This window comes from Felis catus, chromosome B2, assembly GCF_018350175.1.
Source record: "Felis catus isolate Fca126 chromosome B2, F.catus_Fca126_mat1.0, whole genome shotgun sequence".
Taxonomy (NCBI): domain Eukaryota; kingdom Metazoa; phylum Chordata; class Mammalia; order Carnivora; family Felidae; genus Felis; species Felis catus.
In genome coordinates this window covers 43,667,339-43,686,283 of record NC_058372.1, presented here as the reverse complement: position 1 = coordinate 43,686,283, position 18,945 = coordinate 43,667,339, and the positions used below count along the sequence as shown (strand labels likewise).

The window sequence follows — 18,945 nt, the reverse complement described above, 5'->3', positions numbered from 1 at the left end:
AGAAGGACCATGGGGACCCACTACCACTTACCTGCTATGTGTTCTAGACGGGTCGCTGTGGATCAGAGGGTGTGAACCTCGGTTTCCACCTGCTTATAATTTTGCCTTTATGTGCCCATTCATACTTCATGTAACCCAACTATAACAGGGCTACATTTTCTGTCTTTAAGGACTTGGACAACACAGGAAAGCTCTATGACTTCCAATTCCTTTAACTTGAAAGATGAATATATAGATCTTTATGGAAGGTTTCTTACGGGGGAGGGAACTACACTGCCCAGCCCAAAGCCAAATGTCCTAACTACCCCTCTCCACCTTAGAGCATCCTTGTCCCTCCTTAAACAAGTCCTCTTTTTGAGCATTTATGTTCCTGCCCACCCTACCTGCACCTCCTTTTTTCCCACCACGGTAACTCTCCTGAGCCTTACTGCTGCCGCAGCCGCCTCCTCTTGCTTGGATCGTTGGCCCTGGACATCTTGTCTAAAGCCATATGACCTCACTGTTTCTAAAGAAAGGCTTCTTCCTCCAGAAGGGCGAGGGAGAGATGATATGACATTGTTACCATTTGATTTTGGGGGTTCCCATCACATTATCATTCAGGTTTAAAACTATCCAATGTCAACAAGGTGTGGCCATCTTTGTGTTTTCTCTCCAAGAATATGTGATGGCCAGAGAAATCTCCTTTGCGGCCTCCCTCAAGCCACAGCTATGCTTTGTCGTCGTCGTTGTTATATCGACATGATCTCGAAAGAGATGAGGAGAAACAACTTGATTTGGTCCTCCAGCTGTTTCCCAATATCTAGATATTTCTTTCTTCATAGGCAAAACCCAAGTGACTTTCTGTCTTTTCACCCAGATGTTCTGCTGTCACACAGACAACGTGACAGCATTGGCCCTGAGTGCAGACAAAGTTAGTATCTGTTGCTGAGAAATGATGGGGAGGGTCCTGGTAGGCTCGCTTCTCAGAGATAGTAACTCCTTCTGGATCCACTGATGGTCATTAACAGTACCAAGAACTCCAGTGGAAGTCAAGCCGTTAATAGAAGAACACAGATATTTTATCAAAGGAGCTGAAGGTAGGACGTGAGGGAGTAGCCACACTCTTGATTCTAATCTGTCCTGAGGATCCACTGGCCCCGTGAGAGAGAAGAATTCTACAGAGGGAATTCTAAGGAAGAAAAAAAAAAAAAAAGGATTCACTATTTAGCTGCTGATTCAAACTAACATTTCCGTCAAGATAGTGGCCTCACAAGCCAAGCTGTTATCTCCGAATGTTCTCAATTCCTTGATCTCTCAGATTTGGCACATCAAGAACCGTATCTAGAGGACTTGACTCCTAGAGAAGTAGTCTGTGGTTGTTAGACTATTTGACCTAGGAAAACGTACGGGAAAGCCTTCCCCCTCCTGGCCCAGGGGATTTGGGGATGAAGGAGGAGAGAGAGGTGGAAGGGCCAGGGGCCTAGAGTTGTACCTGGGAAACCACATGACACTTTGCTCAGGTAGTCTTCCAGGGCTTTGGAGGGAGCCCGACAGCCTACCTGTGACCACCACCCAAGGCTCAATATCCCCAGCCTTACTCTGGAAGGGAGTGGACGTTTTGCTGAGGAAACGGTAACTGAGCAGAAACGCGGGACCTGTGGTAGCTTCCTAAAGCCTTCCACCCACTAGATCCCAGGACCCCTCTCTCCCCAAGGCCATGAGGTCACAGGAATCCTCCCACCCTCATTTACTCAGGGAGGAGAGCACAGGTGATGGAGACTTTCTGTAAGACTGAGCATTCTCATGTCAAAGAGACTGAGAATTCTTTTTGAGAGACCATTTATTACATTGGACTATGTTGTAATCCAGAGTGGACTAAATTAAAGTTGTTGTTTTCCCATTACCCAGAGGTTGGGCCTTGTAAGGAAGGCAACAGCAGTGAAAAAGCAAACAAGGTGCAATCTCAGTACGTATCCTGGGAACAGTTTGCTTGTACATATGTGTGTGCCTTGGGAAAGTCTAGGACTCGCTTTTTTTTTTTTTATCTGCTAAATGGGTATGAATAATAATGCCCATCTCAATAGCTTCATTGTGTACTTAGATGATAGGTCGCATAAACATCCCCAGTCTACTTCAGAAATTCAGCTAGTGTATTTCTTGCCGGTGCTGGATCAGAGCCATGAACGAGGCGCCGCGGGACAGAGGGTCCCTCGGCCTGGGGCCAGCTCCCAGTAGCCATGATCTTCTTCTCCATGGGAGAGTGGAAGAGACGCACATCCAGGCTGCAGCCGGTGATCGGAGGTGGTCCCCTGCTTCTTCCCTCTCTGCAAGTTCACATGCCAGAGAGAAAACACGCGTTAGGAGCTGAGGGTACAGGAACCTGGGCCCACAGAGCTGCTCCTGTCCTTTCAAAGACCACCTTTGACATCTGTTCCGCTCTAAGTGAGTTCTGAGCCCCAAAGAGTCTGCGTGGCTGCTTGCTGATACCCCCGCTGCACAAGGCGTGCCAGCAAAGCAGGGTTGAGCCGTGCTTGCAAGAGCTTGCTGGAGGCTGAGCTAGAGTCTTGGCTCCCTAGTCCTCATTCAGCCTCCATGCCCTGGTAAGAGTATATTATTTTCTTAGCTCAAATTGCCGTTTCCAAGTCATTATTTCTCTACGACGAGAAAACAATATTGGTTCTTATGTAATATCAACCTCAATGAATCTGGAAGTGATCATGGAATGGGTGGATTTTTTTTTCCTCCTTAAAAAGGAGAAAAATAAATTTGAGATTGTTTGCATATGGCTGAGAATATTTATGAACTATTCCCCTTGCTTCCTCATCACATATTTTACCCAGCACATTTGTGTGTGGTACAGAATAAATCTTTACAGGAAGGGCGGGTGGAGAGGGCAGAAAGCAGTTAAAGGACTGGGTACCCGTCAAGTGCCTGGGACGTGGTTGGTCCTGGGTCTCAGGGTCCCCTGGCCTCAGGCTTACTTGCTGTGGTCTGAGGGTTGCCCCATCCTGCTGCTCAGAGGAAGTCTTTGGCAGGGAGGGTTCCAAATGCGAACACTGAAGGATTACCGTCTACTTGTCACTCTGGTTTCTCTTACGTCCCCTGCGCTGTTAGCAGAAAGGTCAACGCCTGTGCTTTCATGACCTGGGTACCGCCAGCCGAAAGAGATAATTAAATTCTATGGATGCCAGATTGAGCCAGGGTCGGAGGAATAAGTTGGCAGGTAGGAGGGAAAAGGACTGGCAGAGAAGTTCTTGGTGCTGGCATCTGGTATTCGATAATAAGGGCAGTGCGTTAGCACAGACATGTTGCGTCTGTTTCCCTCTGGCCGTGCCCCTCACACAGCTCGTCACCAAGAAGGGTCCCAGGGGAGTGTAAGGGACCGGCTGTGGCCGTATGTTAAATCGGGAAGAGAAGCAAGGCTCGGGGCTGTTGATTCTCTCCTCCAGGGACCGGGCCTCAGAACTGGAGCTTCTGAGAATCTCTCATGGTCTACCGCACCTTGGATTTTTGAGGAAAGTACTGGTGGCGAGTGTGGGGTCAGGGACAGAGCGCAGATGGCTGCCATATTTGGTATTGCAGTCATTAACTGCTGTCCCAGCATGGGGCAGGCATAGTCTGAGGCACTTTTCCTTGCATAATCTGAGCTAGTCCTCGCCCCGGCCTTACGAAGATTAGCGATCTTCCTCTCACAGTTGACATGAGAAAACGGAACCTCAGTGAAGTTGAGGAACTTGCCCAAGGTCCCACTTCTTGGTAAGTTCCAGGATCAGGGATGTTCCCAACACTTGCGGGGTCTGAAGCCAATGGAATAAGTACAAATAAGGAATCAAAAAAAATCGAGCTCAAGGCCTTGGAAGGGGCCCATGTGATTAAGGGAACCGAAGCTTTCACCTCAGCAACGTCGCAGTAAATACACCCTGGGGAGGGTCAAAATTTAAACACGGGGTTAGCTCCAGGTCACGTGGCCCCTTCCCTGCTGCCTGGTCTCCTCTTCTTTCTACCACGGTTAACACCAACTCCCCCACTCCCTTCACATTCCTGATCAAAATTACACAAACTCCAGTATGAAACTGAAGCTTGAGGACATCCTGAGAACACGCCCACTTGGTATGTTACATACATGTCAGTTACAGGATAGGACAACAGCCACGCCCACTGCCGGGCTTTATTCTTCCACCTCAAGAGCTCCTTGAGAGATAGTTGATACTTATCCAGAACCACCCTCCCAGGGAGCTCCAGTTGCTGTGCTAGGCAGCTTTTGCAAATGTCATGATAGTTCCCACGCTGGGCAATTTGGGCACAGACTTCTGCAGTGGCCTGCTCCGGTCTCCAGCGGGCATTTTAGAAGTACAATCAGCAGTGTTTCATTTCCCATCATATGTCTCTTTCCCTTGCATTGCTATCCATTGGTCAGACTTCAACAAGCACTCCTCTATTTGACTTTTCCTATCTCCATTATCATCAAGATTTTGTCAGAATCTCCATAACTGAAAGGGAGGGAGGGATTTAAGAGAGCAGACAAACCCAATATAGATCACAAGTGCTTTGGTGGGGGTGGGGAGCCTAATAACTATTGTTTGGTACCCACCCTCTGCTCCTGCCCTTGAATAGGCTTGCAGTCCCATCCCTAGTCTAGACAATTACTAAGGGGAATACAAGCATTTTTCCCAGCCCTGCTCACTATTCTCCCAAACTGGAAACACAAAGCAGATGATGAAGTACAAGTTCAAATGCCACACCAGGGAGAAGGAAGTATTGAGAAACCACGTCCAACCTCCAGCCTGTTTTCAACATTCCAGTAAGCGTTCAATTGATTTATCTTGGGCTGGTGTCATTTCATTGTCTCAAACAAAGGCCTTCTATGAAAAGACAAACTTGGGTTGAGGGAGGAGTGGCTAACAGAAGGCACATTTGGGAAAAAGTAAATAAGGGTACAGTCCTCTGGGCTCTTCCTCCAGAGGGAGCATCCCCCTTTCATCTGCTAGAATTAGCATCAAGACTGGCTGGTGACCCGACCTCTGTCCGCTTCTGTCCTCTGAGTTCAGGTGACCAGTGTTCTGTGCCTGGAATAGACTATGAAGTTCTGGATGGAATGGTTCTGAGTGATAGTGACTTCTGGCTGTTCTTTTGTTTTTTGTTTTTTTTTAATTTTTTTTAACATTTTATTTATTTTTGAGACAGGGAGAGACAGAGCATGAACGGGGGAGGGTCAGAGAGAGGGAGACACAGAATCTGAAACAGGCTCCAGGCTCTGAGCTGTCAGCACAGAGCCCGATGCGGGGCTCGAACTCACGGACTGCGAGATCATGATCTGAGCCGAAGTCGGCCACTTAACTGACTGAGCCACCCGGGCGCCCCATCCGGCTGTTCTTTTGAATACTTTGTTCTGCTCTTGTGGCTAAATGAATTACTCGGCAGGAAATTACTGGGACAAGACTGCAAACATCATCCACCAAATGATCTTCCTTTGGACGTTCATTCTTTGAGCTGTGTCCGTGACAGGTGTCCACGCAGCTGTGACTGGGCATTTCTGGTGCACTGGCCCTTCCATTGTGGACATCCCTGATTTTTAGAACAACCTTCTCTAGATTAAACTGAAGTAGGGCTTTCTGGTATGCATTGGTCCTCTAGGGGCAACACCAAACAGGTGGTTTACTTTCCTATGTCAGGTCTTCCTGCAAACCTTGTCGCCTTCCCTTCTCGGGTTGGGTTCATCAGTGCTCCCATGGTTAATGCTTCTGCAAAGTCTGGTGCATATCTCTGTCCTAGGGATTTTACGCAGTTGTTATTTACTTAGTCAGGAGCCCTTTCTACAAAATTATTATGTGGGTTGATTGTGGAATATTGGCAAAATATAGAGAAGCAAAATAGAAAATGAAAATTAACTGTCATTATTATATCTACTGGAGATGAGCACTCTAAAAACTCGGACGTATATCCTAATGGTTGTATTTCTATATTTATGTTTTTTCCACGAATGATTAGCTAGTATACTTTGCTTGGTTAAAGTTTGCTTTTTCTGGGGCACCTGGGTAGCTCAGTCGGTGGGGTGTCCGACTTCGGCTCAGGTCGTGATCTCATGGGTCACGAGTTCGATCGAGCCCTGCATCAGGCTCAGTGCTGTCAGCACAGAGCCAGCTTTGGATCCTGTCTCCCCCTCTCTCTCTCCGCCCCTCTTCCACTTGCGCTAATCTCTCTCAAAAATAAATAAATACTCAAAAGCTTTTTTTTTTTTAATAAAAAAAAAGTTTGCTTTTTCAGACCACTTAGTCCTCTTCCACTGCATTGGATTGGTGACTGCCAGGTATTCTGTAGTGTGTGGGGAGCTGGCCGTGTGACGAGGGGGACAGGATTCGGGATGAGCCCCTTTACTCCGAAGTCCCTGCGGTTGTTGCCAGTGGCAGGAAGGTCCGCTAAAGATACTTCTTTTGCTGTTTCATGCCAGCCCTTGAGAAAGGCCTGACCAAGGCACTGAAGAAACTGGATGACTACCTGAACACCCCTCTTCCAGAAGAGATCGACGCCAACACTTGCGGGGATGAAGACAAGAGGTCCCGGCGCAAATTCCTAGACGGGGACGAGCTGACCCTGGCCGACTGCAATCTGTTGCCCAAACTCCATGTGGTCAAGGTAAAGACCGCTCTATCTGCAGGTGGCTCGCTGTATCCAGGTCCACCATAGGCCCGGTCACTTGTGTAGATGAGTCAAGGACAGTGCCACACGGCCGGTACAGAGCCTGGGCTCTGAAGTCACACGAATAGGAACTCAGAGTCAGCTTCCACTGCCTGGTGGCTGTATAGACTCTCTGAGTGTCAGTAAAGCAGGCATATATTACTTCCTCCTTATTCTCATTCTTACTTCTTGGCTGGGAGAGTAAATACGGTGTGACAGTGCCTGGCATATTGTAAAGGCTCAATACATAATAGCTCATTGTCATTTCATGTATGAGAGAGAGAGTGAGTGAGGGCACTTCTTCCTTGTCTCTGCCTCCTGGGTTCTCACTGGCCACACCCCCACATCTCTCTGAAGTTGCTTCATGTGCGAGCCTTCTCATTCCCTTCAGTAACTCCCTAGGGCAGGCATATAGCATCCTCCTCGTCTATCATTTGAAGAGCCGGAGGCTGTAAGAAGTGACATCATTTTCTTGTCATGGTTGCACTCACTGGTCAACTTCATCCCCCCGTGCAATCCTGTCCTATAAGAATCGGAGGATCCGAGAGTTGGAAAGAAGGGAATTCCAAGGTCATCCCAAACCATCTCCCACCCCAAACGGGACCACTTTCCGTGTGTCTGTGACAGGCTTCCATGCAGCTGTCACTGCACCTTTCTGATGATGAAGAGTCCCCTGCCTAACGAGTCAGCCCTATCCCTTTGGACAGCGTTGATTATTAAAACATCCTTGTATTGAGCCCCATCAGCCTCCAGGCCACCCTTTGTATTCTGGAACAGCATGGAACGGGACTGCTCTGTTTCATCTCATTTGAAGACAACAGTAGGGTGCCCCAACATTCTCTCTCTAAACTGATGCTTCTTCTTACCTCCTTTCCCGGCCCTCACCAGCCTAGAGAAACACACAGTGGGATCGTGCAGCTAGATCGTCGTCTACTCCCATACGTACTCGTATCGTACGTCTCAGGCAGTCAGCTCTGTGGGGATAGTGGCTTCTCCAAGCATGATGGTGGGCGGGTTCATGGTGGCCCTTTCATAAATACTCACTGATTGGCCATTTCATCACTTAGCTTGTGACTTTATCATACCCACTTTCCTTCTACCCTTCGGAAAAAGAATCATTTATCAGCTGGCTATCTGCCTATCGTGTTTCAGCTGTAGCCCTGAGCTGGAAACGCGGGCCTCCCTCCAATCAGAGCACAACCAGCTTGAATTGCGATCTTAGCTGGGCAAGCGCCATGGGACTTGGTCAGAGCTGGAGACTGGGTGGGAATCATGCATGCCGTTACCGATAGGCTGGGAAAATGCAGCCTGTGACTATGAAGGCACTTTGGGTTTCGGGGCCAGGCCAACGGTTACTTATAAGTCCACCCAAGCTTACACGTCTTTGAAGTCGTTAATTACTGCATGCGCCACCACAGCCCTGGAAACGTCTTTTATTCTCTTTTCCCGAGGAACAAGTGGCACCCTTAGGGATGGTGTGATTCCAGGTCAGCCACACTGTGTCAGAGTTGGTGTAACGAAAGGACCCCCATTCAGAAAGGCGTGAGACCCCCATGCTAGTCCTGACAGCATGAGCTGGGGCGAGTCATTTAATCTCTTTGGAACTCTTTTTTCTCATGCCCCAATGAAGAGATAGGAAGTATATTCCTTCTTGCCTCTTTCTCTCTCTTCTTTCGCTCTTTTCTTCTGTCTTGAAGAATCTCTTGTCAAATAAGGTAAACAAATGGATCTCCCAGGCCCCGTGCTTCATCCTTCGACTCCTCCGGTGCCTCCCCAGCCCTAAACGATGATGCGACGCCCGTGTCCTTGGAGAAGCTGGGGATCGGGGCGGGGCAGGGAGGGGGGATGGCGGCCTTGGAGGGGACAAGGCTGGGCCTCGCCTTCTGTCTCCTCATATTTCTGCTGATCCAGCTTATCAGATCCCAGAGACCTGGCAAACCCCCGACATGAAGAAAGAGTGAAGGGGGAGCCAAGTCAAGTTTGGCTTCTGATGCCAAAACCTAATCTGGGCTGTGGGAGCTAACTGTTTTCATATGAAAGAGCAAATTCAGAGCAGGAGCGTGGAAGTTCCTGTGAACGTCAGAGCTCCGTGTGCGCATCCCCGCCTGCTCTCTTGCGCGTGCGTTCTCCCTCCCTCTCTCTCTCTTGCCTGGCTCTCGTTCAGGTTCATCTTCATCCCGCCTGAGAGCCTGGTTTGAACTCGTGCTGTCTGGCTCCCTTCTAGTCCTTGGCTCCTCAAGTCAAACCGACATGCGAGGAAACAGCCGGTTCCGTGGCCAAGGCTCAGGGCGTGCAGATCCGGGCAGGGAGGGGCATGGCGGGCCTTCTCTCGGGGCCACTGGGACCCCTGCCTAGCACAGTGACCTGCTTCAGCCCCTGAAGCAAACAGGAAGGGAGGCATGAACACAAGTCTATGTCCATAAATTGCTTTTCTGCTGTTTTAAATCTCACGTCGTATCCTTCAAAAATGAAAACAGATCCCAGCACGGAGGGACTTGAGGCCGCTCTGTCGGTCAGCGTGTGACCCTCAGATCCTGCAGGGACTTGCTTTTGCCGGGGCAGGGACAGCTTCTTCTCAAAGGCTCTTGGGCAAACCCAAGGGTCCTCACCCTGCGGTGAACAGGGGAAGGCCAAGGTGAACGGGCAGTGTCTGTTGGACCCGGCATTGGGTTATGGCCGGTGCTCTACCAGAGGACTCAGATTCCATCCCCTTTGCCTTTTTAGCCACACCTGAGCTGGACACAACATTGTGGGGATGGCTTCTCCAGTGACCACACCAGACCAGTTATCTTAGCCAAGAGAATTTAATTTTTTTTTCATTTTAGAGAGAGAGAGAGAGAGAGAGAGAGAGAGAGAGAGAGATGAGCCGGGGAGAGGGGCAGAGAGAGAAAAAGAGAGAGAGAGAGAGGATCTTAAGCTCAGCCTGATCTACGCTCAGAGGATCTACGCTCAGCATGGAGCTCGATGCAGGCTTGATCCCACAATCCTGGCATCTTGCCCGGAGCTAAAATCAAGAGTTGGTTGCTCAACCGACTGAGCCACCCAGGCGCCCCACCAAAAGAATTTAATAGAGAGAAGCACTAAGTACTGAAGATCTAGGAAGGCAAAGTGTACCATGACATTTCACCAGAATGAGGCAGCTACAACCCCCAGGGCAGCAGAGGTAAACGGAAGAGGTCAGAATTATCTAAACTTGGAAACTTAGATGAGGGGCCCCTGCAGAGCTGAACCTTGGACCTCTGGGGTGGGGCGCTGCTGAGCCAGCACTGGAGGCGGAGTTAAGAGGACAGTCCAGAGGGGTCACTGTCGTGCGCTGGCCTCTCTCAGACGGGGTGATGCACGGGTTCCGCTAGTGTAGGCAAAACAAGAAAACAGGAGTCAGTTGCCACTGCGGGAGCAAAGGGGACTGAGAGGAACAGAATGCCTAGGAAGGGAAGGGACGCCTCTTCTCCCTCCTCCAGCCTTGCAGGCTTTCTCTCTAGCGCCCCCTCGTGACAGAGCCTCACAGGGAGTCACTGGCAAAGCAGAGATGTGATTTGCAGAGTCCCTGCCCCAGCGGCTGGAAGAAACAAGCCCAAGGGTGGTTTGGAGATCAGCAGCTATAGCTGAATAACTGGCACGTGAGGGATTCTGAGTATAGCGGTTCCTGCATCATTTGCACAGGGCTCGGTAGCCCCGTGGGGAGGACCGCAGATTAGAAGGGAAGGACTGTCACAGGACTAAAAGGCACGGCCTAAGGAACATAGTCAGTGATACTGATAGTGTCCTGTGGTGACAGATAGGAGCTACACTGTTGCTGTGCACAGCACAGCATAGAAACTTGGCTGAATCACAGGGTTGCACACCTGAAACTAATGTAACATTGCACGTCAACTACACTCAAATAAAAAAAAAAAAAAAAAAGAAAAGAAAAGAAAAGCAAGGACCGGAATAAATATTAGTGATTACTCAGTAGATGTTGGTCGAATTAATTCATTTCCTGTGTAATGTTGTGTAAGCCATTGAATCTCTTGCGGCTTCAGTTTGTTCATCGCTGAGGATCTCTGGTCTTTAAAAGTACGTGTCTTACGTTTGACTCTAGAAGATGCACTCTGATTTGGGATAACTGAGGATAGTAAAGATTCCATACAACTGTTTATGGAACCTTTACTTAGTTAACTTCCCTTTGCCTTACTTTCCACATCTGTAAAAATGGGAGTATAATACACTCTTCCTTATAAAGTTATTTAGAGATTTAAAGTAGCTTGCAGAGGGCTTAAGGTGAAGCCTAGAGCAGGGTGCAGAGTAGATGAGTATTTGCTAGTGTCGCTGTGCTTATAAACCGTGTCATTGAGATTATCAGGCAGTACAGAAATGAAGAAGTTGTGGTTCCTGTCCTCCTACTGCTCACAAGCTAGAGAAGAGAGAGAGGATATGAAAACAGTAATTGCAATTCAGAATAGAACAGACCTTAGTATGTAACAGACGTTCCAAACTGAAGAATAGGGAGGGGGAGATGCGTGCTCCTTGGGAATGTGGTCAAATTGATGAGGCTGAGCTCTTCCTGCCCTCCCTCATCGTTGCCCTCACTCAGCACAGCTCTCTAGGGGACCCTGAACATCACGGGCATCGACATGAAGGTGAAAGTCCAGAGTAGCTGAATTGGGGTGGTGGGGGGCGGAGGTTCTCTGAGTGGGAGGATCCCAGGGTCAGCAGTCTGACGACCTCTCTAAAAAGAAAGCGAAAAAGGAGTCAGAAGTCAGTGCCTTAGGAGAGAGGCTACTCTTTATTGTTCCCACCCTAGCCCCCCGAGGGCTCGAGGCAAGAATGGCTAATGTGTGGACCCCAACGTACAGTGACAATAAAGGGGGCCCTGTTAAAAAAAAAAGTACTCAGAATTTCCAGATGGTGACAGCAGAGCATTAAACCAAGAACAGGCCCCTCTGAGTTCGAGGCCCCGTGTAACTACACAGGTCACCCTCAGCGAAGACCACCTTATCCTTATCTGTGAATGCATGCAAATGAGCAAAAGGTGGGTCTCAATGAATTAGAAGAGGAGGTGATGTTTCTCGAGCACTCAGTATGAGCCAGGTACCCCTCTAAACGTTTCGTGTGTGTTAACTAATTTGTTATTCCAGGATAGGTTCTATTATTATCTTCCTTTGAGAGATAAAGAAATTGGGGCTCAGAGAGGCTAAGTAAGTAGTCCAAGGCCACACAGCTATTAAGTAGTGGAGTAAAAATTGCAGATGCATTCAGCTGGGATCGAGAGCCCACGCTGTAACCACTGTGCGACCGTTTCAGCACGAACTCTGCTTTCCCCGAACGCCCATCCACGGCCCCCACGTGTGGCAGACTCCGGACAGAATAAAAATCACCATTCGTTCACTCCCGCTCAAGATCTGTTCACTCGAGAACCTGCCTATCCATTCCCACATCTGACTTACACTCCTTATGCTTTTTATTCTCTCCTGAAAATACGGGTGCTTATGTAAAACAGAGCAGGTAACAGGAAACAGTTTATAGCTCGATCAGTCAGACTTAACCACTGATCGCATTTTGGTACCTGTACTTCTAAGTAATCACACACATTTCTCCAAATGCATGATACTGCACTTCTTAAGAATTTTAGTTTATACTGCACTTTATTTTCAAAAAAAAAAAATTTAATCTTTATTTTTGAGAGAGGGGGGTACAAGTGGGGGAGGGGCAGAGCGAGAGGGAGACACAGAATCTGAAGCAGGCTCCAAGCTCTGAGCTGTCAGCACAGAGCCCAACGTGGGGCTTGAACTCGCGGACCGTGAGATCATGACCTGAGCCAAAGTCGGATGCTTAACTGACTGAGCCGCTCGGGCGCCCCTGCAGCATCATTTTTAATGGCTGTCCGGAATGGCCCTGTATTTACGTATGATGATGTATTTCTCCATTTAGATATTGGTGGACAAGGTCACGATCTCGCGGTCTGTGAGTTTGAGCCCCGCGTCAGGCTCTGGGCTGATGGCTCGGAGCCTGGAGCCTGTTTCCGATTCTGTGTCTCCCTCTCTCTCTGCCCCTCCCCCGTTCATGCTCTGTCTCTCTCTGTCCCCAAAATAAATAAACATAATAAACATTGAAAAAAAAATTAAAAAAAAAATAGATATTGGCGGACATTTGTGTTCTATACCATTTTTTTTTTTACCATTGCATTCTTTTTTTTACTATTAGTTCCATGATCATATACGGGTAGCTGAATCTTGGTATACGTACATGATTGTTTCCTAACGAAACATCGCTAGAAGCAGAATGGCGAGGTCAAAGGGCAAATTGTATTTACTTAAGAAATAAATAAGCTTAGATAAGATGACAAGGAGGCAGCGCCTGCCAGCTTGTGTCACAGACACTTTGCTGATGGCCCCCTGTGATGCCTGCTGGGTTTCCTCCCAGCCCACATGGTAGGTCAAGCCGCTTAACTCCTTCTCAGTGATTTGCTTTGCCCGCTCACGCCATCTCTGTCCTGCCGTCTGTGTTGTAGATTGTGGCCAAGAAATATCGCAACTACGATTTCCCGGCTGAGATGACAGGCCTGTGGCGGTACCTCAAGAACGCCTATGCCCGGGATGAGTTCACCAACACCTGTGCGGCAGACAAGGAGATCGAGTCGGCCTACGCGGATGTTGCCAAGCGCCTCAGCCGGTCCTGAGCTCGGCCACCTTGCCCCACCGCCCCAGCAGAAGGACTCTGCTTCTCCCAAAGGACTCCGGCCTCACACACTCCTCTTCCGCGTTGTCTCGGGGACACTCCTTTTTGTAGCCGGCCGCCTCTTGCTGGCCTCCTGGAACCCCGGCCTGCTGTCTCTTAGGAAGGTCAGCGCCGACCCCATCTGATCGTGCAGGAATCTGCAAGCAGAAATGATAGAAATAGTCACGCTCTCAACCTTTGGGCCGAGACTGGGTTCCGTGCATCTGGGGTCAGTGTTGGAGAACCCACGTAAGGGACCGTCACTGCCCCCTCCGCCAATATCAGAACCTCTCCTCAGCTGCATTAGGAAAACGTGTGACAGTGTGCCCTCTTCCGCCCTCCTCTTTGTTGGGAACTCCACGGCCAAGGACAGATGCCATCGTAGTTCTTAGTAGAAACAGATCCGCTGCGTTTGGGGGAGATGGAGAGAGTGAACGGAGGACAGGCAGGCTGGGGATTGGGCCCATGACAGACACACCTGCAGTCCCTCACAGCGTCTTGACACCTGCCGTCCCACTGGGCGCTGAGGACCAGATTGGAAAACCACTGCAGACGTAGTCTCCATTTGCTGCCGTGCTGAGGGCATTGCGATGCCCTCGTGTGTCTGGCTGACACCAGCCTCTGTTTTTACACTGTCCAGGCCTTTCGAGGAAGGGAAGTTGGCATGCAGTTGCAAAGCAGAGTGACTGGGAAGGGCCAGAGGAGGAGCGTCAATGCCAAAAGGACCACGGGGTCTGCCAGCCATGGATTTTGCTTGCTTTAGGGGTAGTTGTTTTGGTGGAGATTACGTTTGATCCATGAGTGAATTTCAGTCTTGGAGAAAGCAGATGGGGGGGGTGGGGCGGTTGGGTGAAGAAGTTCTTCATGAGGCTCCATGTTCCCTGGCAATCTTTCAGATAGGTCTTCTCTCTTATGATCTCCCTAAGTCTTGAACTGCTGATGTTATATATCACTGCGAACCCTATAACAAAAAAAACCAAGAATTGGCCAAACATGACTTTCCAGGTCCTTCAAGTTGCTCCTGGATGCGGGTCTTGGGTCTGCTAGCTGGGCCCTCCTGGCTGAGTCAGCTGCAGCCTCCATCGGGTGATGGGTCCATTTGGGAGGTGGCATGGTCATGGAACACCTTAGGAAGAAAGTCCATGGGCCTTTCTGACTGGGAAACCATGTGGTTTGAACTTGAAGAAAAATATGTGCCCCACCTGGGCTAATTTTCCTGCCATCTGACTCACCTGCCAGATGAAAAAGGATATTTTTTAGTTGGTATTTCTCTCCTTGGTCATTCTCCTTGAGTGTCACCTCCTTCAAAGCTCACCTGGCTTGAGCCTGGGGACCCGGGCAGAGGAAACTCAGGAAAATGAGCTAACCATCGGCCCCCTATCCTGGTGAACACCCTATGAGAAAAGCCACCTGCTACAGGATGAGGCTTCCAAGTGCTAGAAAGCCTCGGGAACTGGCTCATTGCTCAGGAAGGGTGGCAGGACAGCATGGGGCCTTTCCGTGAAGACATCCGTGCATCTTCAACCCGGCAGGCCCCAGACCCACCTGCCTCCAGGGAGCTCTGGAGAACAAAAGTGGCACACAGATCTGAGCATTGGGGAGGAAACAGGGGCCCCCTTAGCCCACTGAGGAAGAGGAAATTTCTCAGTAGGACATTTTATTAGCCTGAGAGCTTTGCAAGGGCAGGAGGAGTCGATTCATTTCCACCCTTAAAGGAATCTTCCCTGGGACTCCCCGGGAACTCAGTCCTGAGACATGTTTAAAAAGGAGAATGCTGAGGAAATGGCCCCTTTTACTCTACAGTAAAGCCCCAGACTGGTCTCTTGGGAGATGAAGTCTTGAATGATCCCAGGAGACTTTGAATTAGTGTAAATCCTGTTGTCCCCAGAAACCCCTCCCTGAGTTGACCAACACAGGCATGATGACCTAAGAGGCAGTTTACTTTCCAGAGACCCACAGTGGTGCTGTTCTTGAAGCAGGTAGGTGTTAGCATGGCCAGTGTGACAGAGAAAACAGGCCATCCGGGGGGGATGGCTCCCCACACGAGTTGTCGGATACTAATGACTGATTTGATTGTCAGAATTCAGTGTTGGCGAGTCTTTAAAAACAAGACAAACCAAATCAACATGGTTGTTTCTAGATATTCCTTCTGTGGTTGACTTAGTTTTACATAAATATTAAGGCACGAGTTTGGGGGGGCAGTTACGTGATCACTTATAACCATTTAACACAGGGGGCAGAGTTATAGATGGAAAGCACTTGTGAGTACTTGATTCAGGAATATCTTTTTTCTTTCAACAGTAGATTACTATATAATACGACTATTGACTGAGAGCTTTAATGTCTTATGACCAGATTTATTAGAATATTTTTAAGTAACAATAATATTATCTTCTGATTACTTTTTTCCAAAAGAGATTTGCCTCCATATTCTTCAGCCTCCCTGAAGAATCTTGGCCATAACCTTGTTATATACATGGCAAATCATCTTCCAACATCCGCATGGTGAGGTCCTTAGGTGTCTCCAGAACCAACTCAGGAAGTATTCAAGGTTTGCAGTGTAGACTCCAGAGTTTTAAGAGGAGGTCACCCTTGTCACTGGTCTCGAATGAATACTGATCCTTCAGAAAACATTTCATTGGCATTTGAAAAGGTTTGGGATGAGATCCTATTTTGTTTGGGATTTATTTTTCTTCTTTGGTTTCCGTGTCACTGTTTTATTTGATTTTTATGGGATAGCATGGTGGGAGGCAGAGGCAGAAAGAAGAACCCAACTTAGAATAACTGTGTAGACTTTACCCATCTGTCAGGCTGGGCTGCCTCTCAGGATGGCCCAGAGAGAAGGTATTGGATATGATTTTAATAACTTTATAAGATGGGCTGGATAATGGTTCCTTCTGTCGTGTGTCTTTGTCCCCTGATAAGGGAATTCAGATGCCTGACAATTCAGAATCACAGGCTGTGAAAAGTGAAAACCACTTTTATTTGGTCATACAATCTCGGACGGTTTCAGCTTCCCAGGAAATGCCACTGTTTTTGGTGTTCACATCCCCCGCTGGTGGGGCCAGCAAGGATCTTGGCCTTTTCGTTAGAAAAAAGGCTTCACCAAGAGTGAAGTTTCCTGAGCTTCACATGCTAGCATTTATCAAATGAAACAACGGAAGCTCTTCACGACATCTGTGCCCTCTGGCCACTCTGCAGGCAGACGCCGCCAGCATCTTAGAATTGTTGCAAAATGGATGATGCCTGGAACGGACCCTGCAGAGCTAAGAATCCGAGGAGGCTTAGGCAAATAGAATTTAAAAAAGGGACAGAGTCAGGAGGGTGTGTTAGTAAGAGTTTTCCGTGGTGAGAAACCATTGAGGTCTGTGTCTAAACATCAGTTGGTTTAGAGGCAGCAGGAGATGTAGTTGACTCACCACTATTGCCAGTGGCCAGGACCCTTTTTGATAGCAGAGTGAATCAAGATGCCAGTGTCTCTCTCCTTGGAAAGATGAAGCAGTATTAAGTCATTAGTAAAACTAAGTTCATTGATTCCTAAGGGATCACTTCGTCGTGTTTGATATGCCATCGAAAAGAATTGTAAGCGTTAGAGAAAGAAGTATGCATGTGGAACATCTGGAGCTGAACATCTTTGGGCTTGGAGCCCTTTCTGCAAACAAAACCATTGTCTTCTATCCAGCGCTTTGTAGCATTCAAACCAAGGAACGTGTGCCCCCTTCATGAATGCCTGTTCCTCGACCTTTGCCAATATTCTTCTCGCAGCTTAGTTTCAGGATGCTTTCCTTTCATCATTCGGTATGATCCAAAGTGTGCATAATTTTGTCTAATGTTACCTGAGGAATTAGATCCAATGTTCCCCTTACGAACCAAAAATAAAATGGAAGATTGCTTCATTATAGGGTTTGGGCTAATCTGTGTTTCGCTAAAAGCAATCTGTTTTTTTTGGAAAACCATAGTTTTAAGGATCCAATTATCTAAGGTATTTTATGTATAGTTAGAGATTTCATATTATCGATTATGCCTATACTTAAAATATATAATATCCGGCTGACGTTTGAATTTGTCTTCCTTTCCTGATTTCCTGTTTTTCCCATTTGGAAAGCTGGGGTGTAGCTAATTTAGCAAAAGATGCCTAGCTTTTATAGAAGGACAAAATTTCATTTTAGAAAGACACTCCAAATGATGGTCACTTGATTTTCTCAAGACCTTTAACTGTGGTGATAAAGTACTAAGACATGCTTTCAAGCCTTAATAAATATAAGTTGCCTTTTAATGAAGATATTGTTGAATGTTTTCTTCATGAATCTGAAGCAGTTAGAAATTTGTTTTCCAGTCTTGATTGGTATTGGCTGATTCAAATAAAGTTGGTTTATTTTCAAATACTACAAACGCGATCCTCAGACTGCTTATTTGAGGTGGGGATTTCCTATGCTGTTCTAAATGAGAAGCGTGAAATACCCTTTTTTTTTTCCAAATAAGGGTTATTCTGTTTTCCCATTATAAAAGAGAATATGTTCATTATTCTTAAAAATCAAAAGCAAATAAAAAGAGGAAGAGGGGCAGGAAAAGCAAGAAGTTTGTGACCCAGTCATCCAAAAATCAATTTTTATTTTAGCAAGAATGAATTCGATTCTATTCTATAGAACGTGGGCTGGGTCAAGAAATACACTGACGTTTCTTCATGTTTCTCACTTCAGTTGCCAATCTGTAGGGTCACACTTGGGGGTAGGCAAACAGTGACAATCCAGATATGATTTAAGGAGTACTTTAAAATACTGGTCCACCTGCACCCAAAACTCTCTCTTGTCCCCCCTGCTCCCCCCCCCCCCCCGCCGGTTACCTAGCCCTGTCAGGGTTCGTGGCCCTAATTTCTACCCCTAGAACATCACTGACTCTAGATTAGGGTCCCCAGAGTCTTTAGTAAGTTTTACCTGAAGCCAGCATGAACACCCAACGGGACCTCTATGAGCATTCAGTTTCCTGAGTCTTTCCTGCTCTGTCAGAATAGCCTCTCCTCACCTTGGAAGGGAGGTAACACCCAACTCAAGGAACTCCCATCAGAGGTGGCCTGTCGCTCAGAGTAGGTGTAGTTGATGCTGTCGATGGTGTCCCTCCCTCCTGACCATCCCCTGGCTTCCTCAGGCAGAGCTCTGATTGGGTCTGGGGCCTTCCTCCCCACTCCTTCCTACTCCCTACCTTCATAGGATTCAGGTAGACGTGGTTCCAACCCCAGTTCCAGGGGGTGAATCATGAAGGGTCTGATCCTGTCCTTCTGGCTGTGGTTGACTTCAGAGTGGGTTCTTGACCGAGTTCCACCCAGTATTGTGAAAGGAGATTTGTTCAGGAACTTCTGAGAAAGATCTCCTTGGTCTGAAGAAGTGACTCCCTAAGTCACTGCCTCTGAGGCTGCTCCTGGATGCAGGTGTGAGGCCTGGAAATGCTGCCACGCAGGGAGACCATGAGGGGTGTGCTTCAGGCAATACACCGCATTCTCTCCCAAGAATGGAGGGAGCCTGCCTCCTAGAATGGACCACTGAGCTGCTGAATCAGTCAACCCTGCTACTGGCTCTCACTCTTCATTTCCTGTTCCGT

At 48.1% G+C, this 18,945-nt stretch overlaps 1 protein-coding gene across 1 annotated transcript in view; it reads left to right on the top strand.

Moving 5' to 3' along the window:
* The window catches only part of CLIC5 (chloride intracellular channel 5), a 106,174-nt gene extending 88,436 nt beyond the window's left edge, over window positions 1–17,738 (top strand). The window contains exons 5-6 of the mRNA XM_011282370.4: window positions 6,428–6,612; window positions 13,145–17,738. Coding sequence (XP_011280672.1) covers window positions 6,428–6,612; window positions 13,145–13,312 — 353 coding nt within the window. The 3' untranslated portion in view covers window positions 13,313–17,738. The remainder of the gene's footprint in view (window positions 1–6,427; window positions 6,613–13,144) is intronic.
* Window positions 17,739–18,945: the final 1,207 nt, after the last annotated feature.